Source organism: Parambassis ranga, chromosome 1 (genome assembly GCF_900634625.1).
Source record: "Parambassis ranga chromosome 1, fParRan2.1, whole genome shotgun sequence".
NCBI lineage: Eukaryota > Metazoa > Chordata > Actinopteri > Ambassidae > Parambassis > Parambassis ranga.
The window spans coordinates 2,718,306-2,737,784 of NC_041022.1; the positions used below are offsets into that span (position 1 = coordinate 2,718,306).

At 47.2% G+C, this 19,479-nt stretch overlaps 3 protein-coding genes across 3 annotated transcripts; 2 read left to right on the forward strand and 1 right to left on the reverse strand.

Annotated features, from left to right (window-relative positions):
- The first annotated feature begins 2,553 nt into the window (after positions 1-2,553).
- LOC114436730 (E3 SUMO-protein ligase CBX4-like) lies at positions 2,554-7,468 on the forward strand. Its single transcript, XM_028407146.1, has 5 exons — positions 2,554-2,873; positions 3,005-3,048; positions 3,567-3,632; positions 4,753-4,819; positions 5,684-7,468. Exons 1-5 carry the CDS (start codon positions 2,805-2,807, stop codon positions 7,025-7,027), a joined length of 1,590 nt encoding a protein of 529 aa, XP_028262947.1. The 5' UTR covers positions 2,554-2,804; the 3' UTR covers positions 7,028-7,468.
- Positions 7,469-11,369: 3,901 nt separating this feature from the next.
- On the forward strand, positions 11,370-14,171 carry cbx8b (chromobox homolog 8b). Its single transcript, XM_028407157.1, has 5 exons — positions 11,370-11,558; positions 11,672-11,715; positions 11,908-11,973; positions 12,112-12,178; positions 12,672-14,171. The coding sequence occupies exons 1-5, from the start codon at positions 11,490-11,492 to the stop codon at positions 13,482-13,484; spliced, it is 1,059 nt and encodes a 352-aa protein (XP_028262958.1). The 5' UTR covers positions 11,370-11,489; the 3' UTR covers positions 13,485-14,171.
- Positions 14,172-15,573: 1,402 nt separating this feature from the next.
- c1h17orf67 (chromosome 1 C17orf67 homolog) lies at positions 15,574-17,274 on the reverse strand. The gene is made up of 3 exons (XM_028414420.1): positions 17,173-17,274; positions 16,186-16,277; positions 15,574-15,709 (listed from the first exon to the last, which is right to left on the reverse strand). Exons 1-3 carry the CDS (start codon positions 17,225-17,227, stop codon positions 15,593-15,595), a joined length of 264 nt encoding a protein of 87 aa, XP_028270221.1. The 5' UTR covers positions 17,228-17,274; the 3' UTR covers positions 15,574-15,592.
- Between the last annotated feature and the right edge of the window lie 2,205 nt (positions 17,275-19,479).

Genomic DNA, 19,479 nt, shown 5'->3' on the forward strand with positions numbered 1-19,479 from the left:
GTAAAGTTTCTGTTGAACCGTCAATAGGACACGTGACGCATCACATTCCATCCGCTCGTGATGCACGTGTCCCCGAGTCTGGACAAACCTGCCACGTATATATACAAGGCACATCATCATCATCATCATCATCATTATCATCATCATCATCCTCAGCTTTTCTTCACACACAGACACACACGCGCGCGGGCAGGCTGTGACGCAGCAGCGCGGACAGGTGACATTTGGAGCGTCATGACACGCGCCCTGTTGTCCGTCACACCTTCATGTTCTTCACAGCTTCTAATTAGCGGCTGCGTTTCCTCCGCGTGCGGATTAATTTAAGAATGACGCAGCTGAATTAAAACTGACGCAACGTGCGCTGCACACGAGCCTGAGCCGCAGACGCAGCGCATAATGGACGTTCAGATGACGAAGAGAGGGGCTGCGTGCGGCGCAAACTGCGCTCATTTCATCGTATTTCAGCGCTGATTTGCGCTTATTGCCTTATAAGGAAAGACGGTCGTGCCTTTCTGCAATAGGCCGAGCGCCGCAGCCTGCGGGAACCCTGCTCTTTAACCCCTTCGCTGCTGAATTTTATTTGGTCCGGCTGTCTGAAACAATGCAGCGAGGGCTGTGGTGGCGCTTTAGGTTTTAATTTTCAGAGAGAATCATCTGAATGTAACGCTGCGTTAGGTTTAAGTCGAATAAATAAATAAATAAAAACAATGAAACGCAGAGAGATTTGTGCCAGTGGCGGAGAACAACTGGATCAGACTGGAAGCCTGTCTCCCTCTCTTTCTCTCTGTCTGTCAGCTTAATTATGTCAAAATCAAACCCAGCTCTGCCTTTGGTGCGTTCACTGTCAGGTTTTGGTGCCAGAGGTCTGTGCGTCCTTTCCGCTCCAGGCCAGCGCCAAGTGTAAAAAAAAAAAAAGGGGGGGGGACCGGCTGGTGCCTGTCCTGTCGGGGCTCCGCGGTCAGAAATAACCCCCTCTGGAGTTCGAGCCTGCGGGGTTAGAGACCCGGCAGAGGAGGAAGGTGACCTACATCGGCCAGAAGCTCTCTCTCCTCTCAACGCCGCGGAAATCCAGCAGAAAATCCCCGCGCCACGAGAGGAGTCGTCTCTTTGTGTGACCTTGACTCAGGATATGGAAATCTGTTCATTGTAATGCGCAAAACGGCGGACAGGCTGTGCGCAATTTAACTTCACACAGGCGCCGATCCACGTTATCTCCATGTTAAGAGCCTCGGATGGGAAATCCGGTTCAGCGGGACCGCCTGGAAGAGAGAAGGCCTTGTTATGGTGGCGGTGATAAATCAACGTCAGACCGGCTGTGGCCTTGACGCCGCGGGGCCTGCTGCGGGTTTTCAGGTGGAGGGACTGGATTTAGTGTTATCAGATCATCTCTGGTAAAATCACTGTGTCATGAAGAACAGATTATAAATACATGTGTGGGAGACACAAATACAAAACCACCCCATTAAAACCACCACACCCAGTCCCAGGCTGTCTGAGGGGGAGCTGAACATCCAGTAAAAGGCCGGATGACGGTGAGCTGAACGCTCAGGCCACGGGTTTGATCTCTGTCTCTCTCTCTCTCTCTGTCTGTTTAGATGTTGCTGCACATTCAGCCACATGGGAGGGAAGGGTGGTGCCTTCAGGGTCTCGTCTCAGCTCGAACTCTTTAAAACCTCAGTCACACTCTTTAAATCATCGGATACACTCTTGTCACAGCTGCTGATTTCACAGACATCTTCATCAGAGGTGAAGGATTCAGTGACGCTTCGCTGTCTCTGGCCTGAAGTCCAGACTTTTATGGCGTCTGTGTTTACAACAGAGACACACAAAACACAAACAAATGAAGAAAAATATGTCTTCGTGAATTTGTCTCCATGAAAACAACACGGGTCTTTATTGAAGCATGGCTGACAACAGACATGTTTCTAGGGGGACTCCACAGAGTGATGCACCTGGCTGGGCTAAAAATAAGCAAAGACCCATGAGGTCAGGGTGTTAAGCAGCCTATAGAGACTTCCATGAGACTTCAGGACCTTTAGGAGTCATAAAGGATTAAACTACTTTCCTGGTCCCCTTGAAACATTCTTGCTGCCGCCTGCGCTGCTGGTTTTCTTATGTCAGACTGAGGAATGTTTTTTTTTCTTTGTGTTTCTTGTTTGTTTTATTTGTTGATTTTTAATAAGTTGAAGTTCACTGAGCCCTCTCAGCCACCGTACTCCAGACTTATGCCAATTAAGGGTTATTTCTACTGTCATCCAGAGAGAATGGCTGCAACACGGTGTGATGTGTGGAAGTGTGTAATAATGTAAATATATAAATATATAAAACACATTAGAAAGCGTGAATGGTGCCACAACAATCCCTAATTATAATCCTCCAGTTTTTTTTACCGTGAGCGCCAGTCGTGATTCCACTTTTCTCCTACTGTACTTGAACGTAGCACGGGAACAACCCCCGCCCCCTTTTCGCCTCCCCCTCTTCTGACGTCACGCCAACGGCTATTTGCATGAAGTGTTTTCTGGCTGCAGCTTCAACTCGTCTGCAGAGCGACTCTCTCCGAGAGGGGGGACAGCGAGGCGAGAAGAGGCGCAGTGAAAATACGAGGAGGTGGAGGTGGAGGTGGAGGAGGTGGAGGGGGCTGCTGCTGCTGCTGCTCTTGCTCTTGTGTTTCACACCAGATCTGCAGGGGGAACAAACTGAACCTGAAAGCACAAGGATAAGGTGTCCGGTAACAAAAGCAGAGAGAGAGAGGAGGAAAAAAAAAACACAGAGAGGAGAGAGAGCCGCTTCTCTTGTGTCGGAAAATGGAGCTGCCCGCCGCGGGAGAGCACGTCTTTGCGGTGGAGAGCATCGAAAAGAAGCGCAGCAGAAAGGTTTGTGACACTGATGGATCATTTTTATACACATGCGCACTTCTTCTCTACATGTTTAATTTGCCATTGGATGATTTTTTTTTAATGTTGGAACGCAGAGTGAAGTCATGTGTGTTTGTGCTCGTTCGCAGGGGAGGGTCGAGTATCTGGTCAAGTGGCGAGGATGGTCTCCAAGGTGAGTCCACTTCTAAACTCATCATGGTGACACGATATTCAAAACACAAGAGTGTGTGTGTGTGAGAGAGAGAGAGGGAGAGGGTGCGTGTGACTGCGCGAGTGAACGTGTGCATTCTTGCGAGCATGGGCGCGCACATGGGTGGCTGCGCGTTCCTGCTGTCGGGCGCTCGGCGCGCTGGCCCGCTGATGATGGATGTGGGTTTTTTTTACGATGTTTGCGATCCCCAGCGTGCCAATTAGAAGAAGGACGTGCCGGTAATTGAAGGCCGTGTTTAAGAAGGGCCTATCTGTGCGGAGGCTGGGCCGCCGACGTGCCATTCCCACCCCCCACCCCATAATTCCTGCCGTGCGTAAAAAGTTACTCATGATTTATTACGCGCGCATCCGCGGGGCGAACAAGTGTCACAGCGTGTTGTTTACCCTCGCCTTCAGGGAGGAGGAGGGTTTCTGAGCTGTGTGTGTGTTGCTTCGGGCTCGGCCTGTCCTCATCCTGTTCTCCTCCTCCTCTCTGGACAGATACAACACATGGGAGCCAGAGGAAAACATCCTGGACCCGAGGCTTCTTGACGCCTTCCAAGACCGGTAAGTTTGAACTTGGATAAACCAGTGTCACGGGTTGTGACGTCACGCGCTGTGTTGAACCTGTTCCAGTACTGTTCCAGTACTTAAAAAAAAATGGAACCTGCTCCAGTGCCCGTGACGTCACGTGCTGTGACGTCACGGGCACTGGAGCAGGTTCCATTTTTTTTAAGTCTTTCAGCATGAGGTGGATGAATCATGGTTCATGTGGTCGGACACGGTGTCATCAGTGGGTCGGGTTGGGGTTAAACCCGGGTCAGTGTTAGCCGAGCAACCTGGAACGCTTTGCTGAGGATCTCCTTCGTGTGTCACCTGATAGCGATTTGAGTGTTAGCATCAGGTTATCGTACCTATAGCACACACTTTCCACTTCAGCGGACCCCCTGAGTTCATCGATTACTCGACAACTAAAAGTTGCTGCATGGCCGCTACAGCTCTGCTCCAGCTTTCATGCACACATGTTAAACTCTACACTGAGGCTCCGGCATGTTGTGCAACAGGAAAGCAATTTCACAATGAAAGGATTCGGGCTAAAGAGTGTGAGTGACTGACCACACAGCTTCATCTGAGGAACAGAGTGACTGAATGAACACAGCGTGTTGACCTGTCACTGGCTTCTCTCTCAGCAGCCTTCTCCTGCACAGGTCACACGTTAAAGCAAAACACCGACATCACTGCGTCTGTTTTTGTAATTATCTCTCTCTCTCGCTCTCTCTAAAGGGGAGGGATTTTATTGAAACTAATTGCACGTCTCTCCGGGGAGCCACATCGTCTGAATGCCAGGCTATGAAAATACACTGAGCCGTCATTGTAATTAGATGTGAGGGAGGAGGGCGGGGAGGAGGGAGGAATCTGACATCACTCCTGTCTGCTGTATTGAGTTACTGCCTCACAGAGACTCACATGGAGAAAGTCAGCAGAGGGGTGAGCTTTTATCTCCCACTGACGATATGCTGGAGTGTTATTTAGAGTGGGGGGGGGGAGTTGAGAGAACAAGTGCACCGTGCAGTAAAAGATTTCGCTCTCGGGCTTTTAATCCTGCCTGAGGAGGACACCCGGGAAGTTACGTTGCCATGCAACAAGGACTCATCTCTGATTGGCTGCTGTTTTCCTCCCCCCACAGAGAACGTCAGGAGCAGCTGATGGGATACCGCAAAAGAGGACCCAAGCCCAAACACCTCCTGGTTCAGGTGAGGAGAAACAAGGGTTCTCTCCATAACCCTATGTGGAAATATCAGGATAAATGATTTACAGAACTGCTCCTGGTATAATAAAAAAAAAGACTACATTCATGCAGCAGAGGCTGAGCTGCCGTGACTCTGAGGCTCTGTCATCATGTTTCCGATAACTCTCATATCGCTGCTTTCACAGGCCTCTGAGAACTGTGCGAAATCTGTGCCTACATTATGGCATCCATCTGAGTGTTTAGTTGACAATTAGTGTAATTATTATCAACAGTAAACGTACAAAACTACATTATCTTCATTAGACTTTTCAGGGACCAGCCCCCTGACCTAACACTTGTCACTAAATGACTGTGATTCGTACATTTAGCGCATCAATCATCCGTCCAAAAGGCCACTAGGATCCCCTTGGAGGACAGTTTTTGTTCCTCTCAGGAGGGTGTTGGTGGTAACACATGGGATAAAGTCAATGACGGGACACAAAGCAGCAAGTGACATTCCTCCGAGCTGAGGTCACAGCCACAGGAGACACTTTGAAATGTCACTCTGATGGCCGGGCCGGTGGCTCAAAGAGCTGCAGGGGGAACCGTAGGAGGGCTGTGTGAACATGGACCTGAGGCCCCTCTGCAATGAACGGTGTGTGCTCGTTTGGGCCTCAGAGGAGTCGCTTCACACATTCCAAGCACACTGTCTTCACAGGCCCCCATGGAAGCTTTTTGTTGTAGCCTGACACAGACACATGTATGGATGCTGTAGGCGACTAATCATTAATTATATTCCCTGCTCAGAGGGACGCCCTTTATTTTAAGACACTAGAAATTCGTCATGTGTTTGTGCTGTGTTGGTAATAATTACCGTCTCCTTTCACAGGTGCCATCTTTCGCCAGGAGGTCCAGCATCCTGGCCGACCTTCAGGAGGAATCCCTGGACGATGACGTTGGTTGTCAGAAGGCCCAGCAGTACCAGCTGAACAGCAGGAAGCACCACCAGTACCAGCCGCTGTGCAGGGAGGCCGAGCCGCAGGCCAACGGCAAGACGTTCTACTACCAGCTCAACAGCAAGAAGCACCACCATTACCAGCCGGACCTCAAGGTGCACGAGCCCATCTTCAGCAAACCGCGGGAGGTCAAAGCTCCAGAGCTGGCTAACAAAGGCTACAACCTGCCCCCGGTGCTGCAGCAGAAGTGGGTTCGGGACAAAGACTCTGGCTGTTTGACCAAAGTGAAGGATATCACCATGGAGCTGAAGAAGCTCCCGGCTGACCTCAACGGGCACAAGGCGCCAGAAAAGGTGAAACCCAAAGAGGACACTTCACCGCAGTCCAACGGAGTCACCAGCAGCAAACTAAAGATCGTAAAGAACAAAAACAAGAACGGCAGGATTGTTATTGTCATGAGCAAGTACATGGAAAACGGGATGCAGACAGCTAAAATTAAAAACGGTTCCTCTGAGAGGGCCGAGGCGTCACCGCAGGGAGCGGAGAGCGCTGCCGAGAACCACCTGGAGAAGATGAAGCTGGTCAAAAAGCTCGGCCTCATGAACGGATTTTCAAAAAGCCTCAAAGACAAAGCAACTGTTCCCACTTCTGGATTTAACAGAGATTGCTCCAAAGAAAAGGAACAATCTCCCAGAGCGGAGCCAACTGTGACGGAACAGGATAAACATGTCGGGGTCAGGGGTCAGGGGCAACTTCCAGCAGATCAGCCTTTACAGCTGACAACCAAACCTAATCTGCTCCCCCTGCCTTTGGATTCGTCACAGGACAAAGGAGGAAGTGGGTTAAAGCGACACCTCTCTGACACAGACGCCGTCGAGCACGGGGGCGGTAAGAGGTTTCTGAGCTGCAGGAGCATCAGCGCTCCCGACGCGGCGTCTTCGCCCGCCACAAACGTGCAGCAGAGCCGCTCAGCTGAGCTGCAGGACTGCGTGTACGCAGACCAGGAGGAGCCCATCGACCTCAGCATGGTCAAATCGAGGCCTACGGCTTCCCTGACCACACACACACAACCTGAGACGGTAACACACACACAGGATGAAACGCAGACTCACAACCCGGAACCTGCCGAGGAGGACGCAGCGGAACCCGTTTGTAACCAGGAGACGAGGAAAGAGGAGACTTCCCCTTCTTTCCAGCCTTTCCTTGGGAATATAGTCATCACTGACATCACTACGAACTGCCTCACTGTCACCTTCAAGGAATACGTAACAGCATAACGCAGCTGCCGGGACCCTGTATACATGTACAGCATATATTTGTATTTTTGGATGCTTGAATGTACAAATGAACCCTTGATGTTGTTCGGATAAATATTTGCATATTTCTTCTTATAAGCCGTTGATATTTGGGAGATTTTTATCACTGCTGCAGCTCTTTAATCAAAGATGCACTTACTTACCTGTAAATACTTTTCTATGGATGTAATTTGATTTATACGCTCTCAAACAAATGTAGGCTATATGGAGAGTTTTGTAAGAAATTATATTGACTCATGGTACGTTACACTGTGTGTGAATGTGTGTCTGCTGAGATTAAAGAAGGACAGAGTGCTGCTTGGGAAGTTTTCGTGTGTTAGAAGCGCCTTTCTGTCAGTGAATATGATCCGCTGTGTTGAAATGAAGATGATTCCCAGTCCCTTCTGACGTTAAAAAAAAAAACCGGAACCTTTCAGTCCCAGGCAGCTGTGTGGTCCCTCTGCTCTCTGCTGACCCGTCCTGTGAGGGATCACACGGGCTTGTCGTCTCCATGTTTTGCAGCACAGCCATTAATATAAATGTGTGTTTGCACATTTCATGATCAGTTGTGTGTCATACATACCTCCTCCTCCTGTCCTCCCTCCCAGCACTGAGCTGCGTCTGTGGAGCACTTGTGATGTTTTCTGTGCAGACTACAAGAGCGAAGGCTTCCTATCACACATTTTGCAATAATAAAATTATTTGCAAGTGAGTGTTTGTGTGTTTGTGTTTCTCATGACCTTCTCACAGCAAGAGTGTTGCTGCTGTGATCTTAAACGGTTCAGAAGAGGAAGCTAAATCTGTGCTCGGCTCTATTTGTGGCTCTGTGTGTGTGTGGCTGCAGGCCGTGAGGATTATTACAGAGCCTGTGTGAGTATATTTTCAGGCTGTGGCTGTGCTGCACCTCCAGGTCAGGCCTGGATCATCGCCTTGCAGACACGGGCTGCTGCCACAGCACTGTGTCTGGAAGCAGCTCCAGGTCAGGCTGCAGGTTTTCACTCACATATTCACAGTCTGGTCAGTGAAGCTAAAAACTTAGTGTTCTGTGGTTTAAATGTGTCTTTTGGGAGGATGTCTGCAGGTAAACTCTGCTGAATGTGACCCTAACAGCTGTGTATGACAGGTAGTTGATGCTGAGACTCAACAGGAAGAGACTCGTTTCTTCTTTTGAGCCATGAATTCAGATTAAATAACATGACGCCGCGTTTTGTGCCACGCGTAATGACAGTGATGGGTGCTTCTCCTGGTTCAGCCTCGCAGCGCTGGGTTAAACTGACTGAGACCCTCCTCCCTGGCTTGTCTGGAGAATCGGGGACAGAGCAGCCCGCCATTAAAAAACTGCTGCTTTCTGTGCGCGTTAATGTGAGCGCCGCAGAGAAAATGGCTGTCCTCCTCCATCCTCCATCATCCTCCTCCATCCTTCTCCATCCATCCTTCCCGTTCCTCCAGTCGCGCCTGCAGCAGCGCAGTTTGTTCCAGCTGAGGAGCTTCAGCGGGAAATTCCCCCAGGATGTAAATCTGAACTTATTTCCGCAAAGTATCATGCGGCTTCTCTGCTTTTACGCAGGAAGGAAAAAAACCTACAAAACAAGTTATTTCAGTGTTCGATTTAAAAGTAAACAAGAAGCGCGTGAAAGGTGTGTTCCTCAGGGACACGCACTGCGCGCACGGCCTGTGAAGTGTCCGTGAAGTCAGGGTCAGTTTATGGAACATCACAGCCCCCCAGCAGGTCTCAGCTGGGCCTGGACGCTGGTTTCCAGGTGTGGATGCAAATTCTGAAGCACCTTCTGGGCGCAGAGAGGTCAGAGGTTTCTCCCACACCCAGAATGTTCCAGTGAGTCCACATGATGAGGAGCGCACTGCTGGCTTCATGGAGTCTGTCATAAATAGGAGTGTGTGTGTGTCCAGCCTCATGTTTCCATCTCTCAGGATGTACATTAATAGGTCAAATAAAACATCACAGTCTGCATTAGTGCAGGTTTGATTCTCAACAGAAAGCTGGAACACCCTTTCATCCCTGGTCTCCACATGCAGCCAGACATCCTGACCCATTTGTCTGCTGCATGCGCAGAGGCCCGGCCCGGCCCGGCCCGCCGTTCTCTCCGTCCTTCTGGTTCCGTGCCGCCGTATACTTTCTGTATTCGCTCCTTTTGTTTTGTGTCTGGGGTTTCCAGTTTGTGCGCACACCGGGAGCCCGCGTCTTGCCCGGATACAAGCCAACCAATGGTGTTTTAACGGCGGCAGCGCTGCTGCACTGCAGCTGCGCCGAGACCAATCGCATCCAGAGTCTGAGGTGCGCCCATCTTCCCTTTCTGTCTGCGCGGAGGGTTTGTCTGTGCGCCGAAAACGCGACTGTAAATAATCTCTCAAGCGTTACGCGGCGAATTAATGAAGAGGTTCAAAGGCAGGATTTCAGGGGGACTCTCCCTTTAAGAGATTAAACTCGACGGTGTAATTATGAACATTTATCATTTGTCTTAAAATCAGAGGTTTGTGTTTATGTTTCTTTGGGTTTCAGCTCTGCTGAGTGTCTCAGCCTGTCTGAGCCCACAGGCCTCTGTGAATCCCTGCACGTGTGTCCTTCAGATCTGATCAGTTCCATTGATCAGATCCGCTCTGATCAGAAACAATCTGATTTCACCGTCAGCGAATTTCTGTTAAAATAAGGACGCTGGATAAATCCAGTGCGTCATGACGCGTGTACGCAGCCACGGCAGATTATTCATAACATCAAGTTAACGAAATTAAAAGGAGAAATATTCTGATTGAACTGAACTGATCTGGATTAATCAGACTTGTCACCAGGCCTCCGCGGGGACTGGCTCAGATTCTCTGGATCTCTCAGGTTTTTTTTTTTTAATTTTACATTTAATTCGTCTCAACTCAAATTATTCTATTAAAGCTTTGACTGTGTGGCTGCTGCTCTTCATCTGTGTGTGTGTGTGTGAAAGGAGTCATCGTCTAATTATAACCTCAGATAAATTCAAAATAATGAATAATCTTGTTTTTATTGAATGACTAAACATGAAGCGAATTTTAAGGCTCAGTCTTTTCTACAGATGAAGGACATGAAGCAGGTTTTATTGCTCTGAACGTACACACAATCAAATGATTGATGTGTTATGTTAAAATAATACTACAGTCAGACACAATTAATAGATGTGTGTGTGTAACCAACAGAAAAACACTGTTAGAAAAAACATACAGGGAAAAAACGAAAGAATGTGAATGTAATAATTGTGGTTGATGCTCCTTAGAAATCGAATGATTTAATTAAATTCGAGCAAATGCTAAAAAAAATCTGTTCTGACAAATAAATTCATAAATTTGGGGAAAAAATGTTATAATAATTATTGTTGTTGCTGTTATTGTTGTTAAATGTTTGTGCGTAAAACTGAGCTGTTTGACATTTATTCGCAGGCTTCCTGTGAATTAAATCTATTTATAAAAACGTGATGTGACTGAATTAATACTGACCTGTTTTTGTTGTTTCATTGGCGGCTGTATTATCAACAGAGGGCCCGTCCTATTATTCAGCCATTGTTTCTAAACATTATGATTTAATAATATTATTATTATTATGAGGGGAAACGGGCCTGATGGAGTAATGACAGCTGATATGTCAGGACCTGGAAAATATAAAAATATAAAATATAAAATCGTTTTCCTCAGTTTATAAATCACATTCCAATAAAATCTACAGAATTTCTGCGCTTATTTAAAGTGATTAAATCTGAATTAACCCACTTCTTCTTCTTCTTTTTTTTAATGTAGAATATTAAAAAGCGCCTGTTGTTTGGACACACACGGAGGATTTAACCTACATAAAAACGTTTCCTCTAAATGAATCTGCTGACTTATTATTATTATTATTATTTTTATTGAACAAATTATTGCGCCGATCCTCTGTTTGTTTGTCACTTTGTTTGTTTGTTTGTCTCGCAGCAGTTTGAATGCGCAGATGTATTTAATCACTTCCGCCATGACAGTTCATACATTTAGGAGGCGACAGATAAACTTTGTTACTTCCGGGTTCCTCGGACCTCTGTGACACCACGTGCGTTTTTCTGCATCTCTCATAACTAAATGATTCACTGAGCGCGCGGGATGAAAAAAAAAAAGAAAAAAAGAAAAAAAAAAAGGCTCCATTTTCTCCCTTACGTACACACGCACATGCGCACGCTCCTCCCCTTCACTTAGCAACTCAAGCACGTAGCAACGGCTCAGCCAATGAGCGCCGTCCTAAGAGGTTCCACCGACTGCGGTTGCCCAGCAACGCCGTTAAGGAGGTGGGGGGGAGAAAAAAAACTGCGCTGACGTCCATTCTGTTGGAGAGTATTATGGTCTGTCGGGAATTCAGAGTGGCTGCTGGGACTGGAGAAAAATATCTGCTCTGCTAGCGTTAGCTTCCGCCAGGCTAACGGTAGGAAGCACTGGAGTAAACATGGAGCTGTCTGCCGTCGGGGAGAGGGTGTTCGCCGCCGAGTCTATCATCAAACGCAGAATAAGGAAGGTAGGTTTTGTCGGTGTGTCGCGGAGCAGCTAATGCACCGACAGCCCTAACTGCTCCTAACGCTGCCCTGCGAGCTAACCAAGTCCCTCCTGTCTGTTTCTGATGGCATGCAGGGTCGGATCGAATACCTCGTGAAATGGAAGGGCTGGTCTCCCAAGTAAGTCCCCGCTACACGGGCTGTGTGTCTGCGTCTGTTGTCGTTAGCTTTGCACAGCTAGCCACATGAAAACTGACACAGCACGATGGAGATTGTTTTTTTGTAGCTCGCAGGCTAACGCCGCGGCCACACACACACACACACACACAGCCTGTCAGCTTCCTCAGTCTAACTTCATGCTTCCACCCGCAGATACAGCACTTGGGAGCCGGAGGAGAACATTCTGGACTCCCGCTTGTTTGCCGCTTTCGAGCAGAGGTAAGCTGTGTGGCCTCCACGGGCTGAGCCGCTGGATGTGAACATGTCCAATCACCACGCCGCTCTCGTCGGTGCACTTTGCTCCCTTGACACTCAAAATGGGTGTCTGCGTGTTTTTGTTTTTTTTGTCCTCCACAGGGAGCGTGAGAGGGAGCTGTACGGGCCCAAGAAGAGGGGGCCCAAACCCAAGACCTTCCTGCTCAAGGTACCCTTTCAAATCCGCACCAGACTCCCGTGCATGCCTTCACATGGCCCCTGTTTACATTTTTTTATTCGTCATCAAGACATTTGCAGACTTCATTAAAAGCATCATAATTTAATGGAGCTAATGCTGCGTTTGAGATGCTCAGAATTACCCACCTGGCCTCTGTGTACAGGGTGCATTTGGCCCAGGTACTGGTCCAGGTTTTATCAGAGACTGGTAGGAGAGACAGAAACCTGAAGCAGAACAAGTTTCACTATAAAAATACATTGTTTTGAATAATTAACGGCTCCTTACTTTGCATGTTAATTGATTGTTTACCAGTGCATGTCTCCACATGTCTTGAAGGATGTCAGAGAGTTTAACACATCTTGTAAAATCAGCCAATAAGTGGAGATCAATAAATGTGTTTGGTCTGAGCGTCCTGCTGCTTGATGCTTCAGCTTTTCGGTGTTATGTGTGTGTATCATTTTTATTTTGTAATATTTCTCTTCAGGCTCAGGCTAAAGTCAAAGCCAAGTCTTATGAGTTCAGGAGCGAGTCAGTGCGAGGGATGCACATCACCTACCCGACTCCAGAGCCCGTGGTCACGCCGAGGGCCAGAGAGGGCCTGAGGGCCGTCGTTCCCACCATCTTCCCGCCGAGCACCGTCAACCGCGGGGAGAGCGTGCGCGTCCGACCGCCAGAGCTGAGCACCCGCGAGCACCAGCAGTCTCCTCTTCAACACACCGGTCCAGACGGACTCATCCACATCCCCAAGAAAAGGGGGCCGAAGCCGAAGCCTCGCTTTAAAGACGGCAGCTTTGGCCCTGCTGCCTCTGAGCCCCACAAGAGGAGACCGGAGGAGCATCTGAGCCACAGCTCGCACAAACTGGCTAAGCTGGACCACAGACACCACCTTCACCACCACCACCATCATCACCACCACCACCACGCGCACAGCCGGGGAGTCTCCGCCGGGAGCTCGTACAAACAGCTGTACTCGGACCGCAGCCTGCACAGGACAGACATGGACACGCACAAGACTGAGCACGCCTCCGCCTACCTGGCACCCCCGCACTTCAAACACCACCACTCCAAAACGAGCCCCGGCCTGAGCCGCCCCGCCGAGCTGCCGCAGATGGAAAAGCCTTACTTCCTGGACCGGCCGTCCCCGACCCGGCTCGACGACGACCTCGACGAGGTGACGTGGAGGCCGTCCCTGGGCAACGCGGAGAAAGTCCTGGTGACGGACGTGACGTCCAACTTCCTGACAGTCACCATCAAAGAGAGCAGCACTTCAAAAGGCTTCTTCAAAGACAAGAGATGATCGCTTCCTGGCACTGACGTTTATAGTGTGCTGACTTTTGTATGTATTGTATAAAGGCAAAAGACATATTGTGCATATGTGTATATATATTATAAAGCTGGACACTATTTAATGTATTGACCAAATCAAATGAAGTCCATGTCAGGTGGCGCGCCGCTGAGCGTGGGTCACATGTTTCCCGTGCAGCCGCTGACTTTTTGTGTACAGATCTTGCGAATTTTACTATTTTGCAAATTCTAACTCGAATGTATTTTTTCCACTCGGATCCTTCAGGCCGTGGATTGAATATTTTCATTTGAACCGATTAGACTGAAGTCCTGATCAATTCAATAAGGCTCATATTTTAAAAATAATAATAATAATAATAATAATAATAATTAAATCTGCTCAAGCACTTTGAATTCAAAAGTATTAAAGAAAAAAAGATTTTGTGTTGTGTTCAAAGACCGAGTCTGACTCGGGAGTTTTGTGATGTCTCTAATATTTCTATGGAATAAATTCAAACACAGACACTTTAAAAACAAAAAACAAAAAAAAAACCTCTTCCCCCATTTAAACTGCGTTTTTTCCCCATTAACATAGTATATTTTACATTTTCATAGAAAAACCTTCATGAAGCTTTGATGTAACGAGTTGGTGTCAAATCGCTTTTTAGACGCTTTTCAATAAATCATTTGAATTTTCTCACTTTGTTGGTTTTTATTTTAGCACGTTTTTTTCAGTGTTTTTCCAACTTACAGGCCTCAAACACGCGGATCCATCAGTTTTTACTCTGTGGTCTGTATTATATATATATGTATATATCTATTATAACAGATCCGTCCTTTGTTTATCATATTTATTTATTTATCTCCCGCCCCGCGGTGAATATCTGCTCCTGCTTGTGTATCAAAGAGGATTTTTTTCTGTTTCTTTTTGTGTTGTTTTTATTTCATGTTTGCATTTTTTTTTTATTCAGATTTCAGGTGTTTTAAACGCTGTTTGGATCCAGGCCTGTTTCCTCCCTCTGCCTGCGCAGCTCCTCACTGCGCACCTCTGCCTGTGATAATGATTTCATTTATATTTATAGTAACAGCCATCTGTTTATATTTCTATTTAGTCCGTGTCACCTACATTCGATCTGCATTGACTCCAAAATAAAAGCGCGCATTTTTACGCATATTTTGCGCACAACGTTTTTTTTCCCTTTTAAACTCGCTACATTAAAAATAGGCCGCGATCTAACGTGTCTGGATCATTTTTAATGTCACAGAAAAAGTGACGCAAATCCAGATAAAAAAAAAAAAGAAAGAAGAAGAAGCTCTGAGTAAACTGACCAAATGATGTCATGTAAATGACGTCGAGGCCGGCGCAGCGCGGTCTCCAGGCGCGCCAAGGTCCAGTACAATAATAATAATAATAATAATAATAATAATATTAATAATAACATGTTGGCCAGTAAACTTGAGATTTATTTATTAATTATATGATACACTGTGAGTATAAAAGGAAAAAACTACCGATTACAGAGACTACACAGCTCTAATAAGATAATTCAGAGAGTCCGTCTGCTGGTGTTTCACTGCTGAGTCCAGGCTGACGGACCTTTTCTGTGGAGAGAAACATAAAACAGCTTTAATTAAATATGCTGAATTAAAATCTGGATTATGTTAGAATTACTGACACAATGTGAGAGACAGCCATTTTTTTAAAAAAATATATTTTTTCAAAGTATTGATCTTTTATACTGGTTGTTGTGGATTCAGAGGATGCAGCAGCAGCAGCCATGTTTCAACCTTTCTCTGAAGCTCAGTGTAAACAGAGCTGCCGGGTTCTAAAAGAACTGAGCAGCTCTGTTAAAAGCAGTTGGATGATTTGCAGGAGAAAACACTCTGACAACGGTTTCTGAGGTTTTCTGTGGTGCCAAACAGTCCTGATAAAATCATGACACAGGAACAGGAAGAGAAGCATGTAAATGAGCAGAGGAAGGCCGTCACAGGACGCCAAGGCGCTGCTCTGTGGCTGCTGGTGAAAACACGTCTGACTGAGATGAAAACTGAGGCTGCGCTCTGTTTGCATGTGGAGGTTTGAAGTGAAAGCACCGACTCCAGGGCGACCTTTGCTCCTCCTCAGACTGGGTAGCCGTAGTTCCTGTCACAGCGTGGGGGGCAATGAGGGTTCTGCCAGTGCTCCATGTTGGTCTCCTGGGCCCTCTGGTCCAGAGCCTGCATGTGGAGCAGGTGCTCCTGCATGGGACAGAGGGAGCAGGTAGAATGGCCTTTTTACTTTCTGATTGCCTGAGTGGTTAAATTTAAGTCACATCCTCAAAAGATGTTTTTAGTACGTTTTTAAACAGTTATGATGCTTTTTTGGCTAAAAATGGTTCAGAGTGACGTTTAAAATTCTAATTTTAACTTTATTTCTTTTTTTAAATTAAATGCCAACTCTGGAAAAATCCAAAACAAAGAAACAGGAAATGTTTTTATAATAAATGTTTTGAAACAAGAGCTTATAAAAGACTTATTAACACAATTAAGTCTGAACTACATGCTGCTCTGAGGCCCTGGGTGCCGGTTTGTGGTCCCCATATAGATACAAAAACATCAATAAATCCTTAAAAAAAATGTCTTGATAGCTGTTTTTATCACACAGAACGAGATGTTGCAACAGAACTCAGAGTGTCTCTGATGTGTCCGTGCTCTTTGGTCCGGGTGGACCTTACCCTCATCGGCTCATCGGGGTGGCCGGGCTTCACCTGCCTCTTACTGCGGAGCAGCTGCTTAGCGAAGCTCTCCTTGATGATAGGGTTGGCATCTGACAGAGAAAGATAAGACTGCAAATGTTTACCGTTGTGAAACACTCAGATTTCTTGGCTTGTAGAGTCAGTGTGTGTGTGTGTGTGTATTTTTGGTATGACACTAACAGCTCTTTTCTCAGCAGCATCCCCCTCACTCACTGAGCGCTGTGTTCACAGCACCATGAATCAGCCTCTCACCACTATCAGCCACCACTGACCTGATCTGTTTAACCAGAGTCCATATGAGGCTGTTTATTCCCCAATGCCAGCCCCAAGGGACACACACACACACACACACACACACACAGTGTGAGCAGAGTGAGGGCTCTCTGTAAACCCAGACCATTTTGGAAGAAGGTAACAAAGTGCCCATTCATGCTCCTCGCTCCCCGGGGAGCCGGGGCTGAGCAGCACGTGACCTCAGCAGGCAGCCAGGCAGGACTTTCTCTGCCTCGCTGTGAAAATGAACCCAGCTCTGTCAACATGAGGACGGAGCTGCTGCTGCTGCTCCTGCTGGGCCTTCTCTTCTCGGCAACGTGGCAACACGCTGTGGACAGACTCTCAGCAGGGTTTGTGCAGCAAAAATGTAAAATCAAATCAAAAATTTGCAATTAAAAGTAAATGTGGAACCCATCCCTGAATACAGAGCTTTATTTTCCCTTTAGGAGCTGCCTCATCCTAAATAAATATAAATATGTATGCAGAGCTCCCACACCAGTCTGGCCTTCCTGCCTGCTACAGACCCTGTCTGTTGAACATTTTCTGTGATCAAGTTCAGTTTTACCCTGACAGTATTTCCTTAAACAAATCTGGACAAATATTCAAATGAACCCTGAATTAGAACCTCTGTCTTTCTGCACATTATCTAAAATACGAAGACGTACCAGCAGCATGTTTTTTGGGGTTTCCTACCTGTGTAAACGGTCAGCAGGACCAGGCAGAGCAGAAACACCACCAGCTTCTTCATTTTCTTCACCTCTTTTTTCCTGCCTGAGCCTCCTCTGCTCTTAATACACACCAGAGTACAGTGGGGGTGTTCACAGGGGAGGACTGGAATCTCCTCCTCCTCTTCCTCCTCCTCCTCCTCCTCCTCTTCCTCCACAAACTGTTCAGAAAAGTCATCACATATAGTAGTGAGACCTTGGCCTGTATACACACATGATTTCAATGGTTTTATGATTTGATTTTAATGGTAAAACAAAAGTAAGATGGTAAGGTGGTGTGTTAAGTTAGGCTGCAGTAGTAAAACTGTCCACTAGATGGTGGTGATGAGGCGTAATATAAACAAGTTCAAACTGTATCTGTATGAAATGATGTTGACATCACCTAACTCTTTGTCAGTTCATCCATGGTGTTCCTCGTGCTCTCCTTGCGTCTGCCTGCCTTCCTCCCTGCCCACCAGACTCCGTTCAGACTGTGGTGTGTTTAATGACCTGTGGGTCCCACACTCAGCCTGAAGCACCTGCCTTCACCCAGCAGCCTTTCCTGGCATTAATCATCCCTCAGCCCCTATTCTGCTACAAAATCTGTTCAACTTTTTGTCTACAAGCCTCAAGATGGAGGTCGATAATGACCATTTATATTTTAGACTCCTAGTACTTTTTTAGGCCCCGTTCACACTGGAGAAAGTCATTCCAGCTAGAGTAGGATTGAGCCCAGACAGCCTTTAAGCTGGATGCGTTCACACCTATTTTCAAATCTGGCTAGCACACAGTTGTGTCCGCACTCAATCTGGCTTCATCCAGCGTGTTTGCTGTCCTCCAAACCACTAGGTGGCGCCTCGTAATATGGCTAATAATGTGGCTAGCCGGATTCGCTAGCCACATTTGTGTTCACACCTGAGCCACATTTGAGCCAATCCTGCTAGATCCACCTCTCGAGGGTGGATCTAGCCGGCTTGAAATCAAACTGGATTCAGCCGGATTGGAGGTGTTCACACTCGGAAAAAAACACATCTGGATTGATCTGGATGCAGCCAAATCCTGCTTAAGCCACATTTTTTCCCCAGTGTGAACGGGGCCTTAGACTCCTAGTACTTTTAGGCCCCGTTCACACATCATTCAGATCAATCCAGATGTGCAAATGTGGCTAGCGAATCCGGCTAGCCACATTATTAGCCATATTACGAGGCGCCACCTAGTGGTTTGGAGAACAGCAAACATGCTGGATGAAGCCGGATTGAGTGCGGACACAACTGTGTGCTAGCCAGATTTGAAAATAGGTCTGAACCATTGACAGTAAAAACTATGGACAGAGCTTCCGTGACGTCACCCGTTTGTTTCTGAAGAGCGGTTTTGAGTCTCAGTGGGAGGTTCCGGGACGTGATGACCGCCGCCATGTTGGCAGCGTCACGTCAACTAAAACTCCGAATATGGACAAAGGGGGGGGGCACGAGCGGGGTTTAGGGGGGCGGGCGATCGTGGAAGCAGGAAACTCACGCTGTGATACGTCAACTGTCTGTCACTCAAGCGGCAACGCCCATAATTAGGCGTAATTTTAAGTCCGAATACAATTGAAACGAGTGAGTTGTAAAAAAAATTCACCCCCCCTACAATTAACACTAGAAGAGAACCTATCATCTGAGACCAGAGTGGTTTTTTGTACCAGGCTGTAAACATGTTTTTTTCTGCTGTGAAGTCGGCCATTTTAACATGGGAGTCTATGGGAAATTACTCGCTTTTGGAGCCAGCCCCCAGCTGTTGCGGCGTGAATTACAAGTTTTGACACTTCCGCATGGGCTTCCACTTTGAGCCCCGAAGGTTGCCGCTTGGTCTGAACGCATCCAGCTTAAAGGCTGTCTGGGCTCAATCCTACTCTAGCTGGAATGACTTTCTCCAGTGTGAACGGGGCCTTAGTGAGTTTCTCCTCTTTCCAAAACCATGATATCAGTCATGTGATGCCTGCCTCTGCTTTACAAGATCTAGGATACTGAATAAAAAAATATTAAGCCTCAAACATAGGTAAATAAGTGGGCGTGATCAGTGTATTCCCTGCTTTATTTCGCTTGATTGTCCCAATGTGTTTCACCTGTGTCCTGTTATGTTGTGATCCATGCTGCCTCCTGCTGTCTGCTCTCTGTGAGCTCTCTGTGGTTGGTTTTCATTTGTTTCAAACATGTGACTAAACAGACGTGCTCATACAGTATTCTATTTTTAACAGTGAGGAAATAAATATGACGATGCTCATCTGACTGCTGACGGTGAGTCAATGCTGATGAGT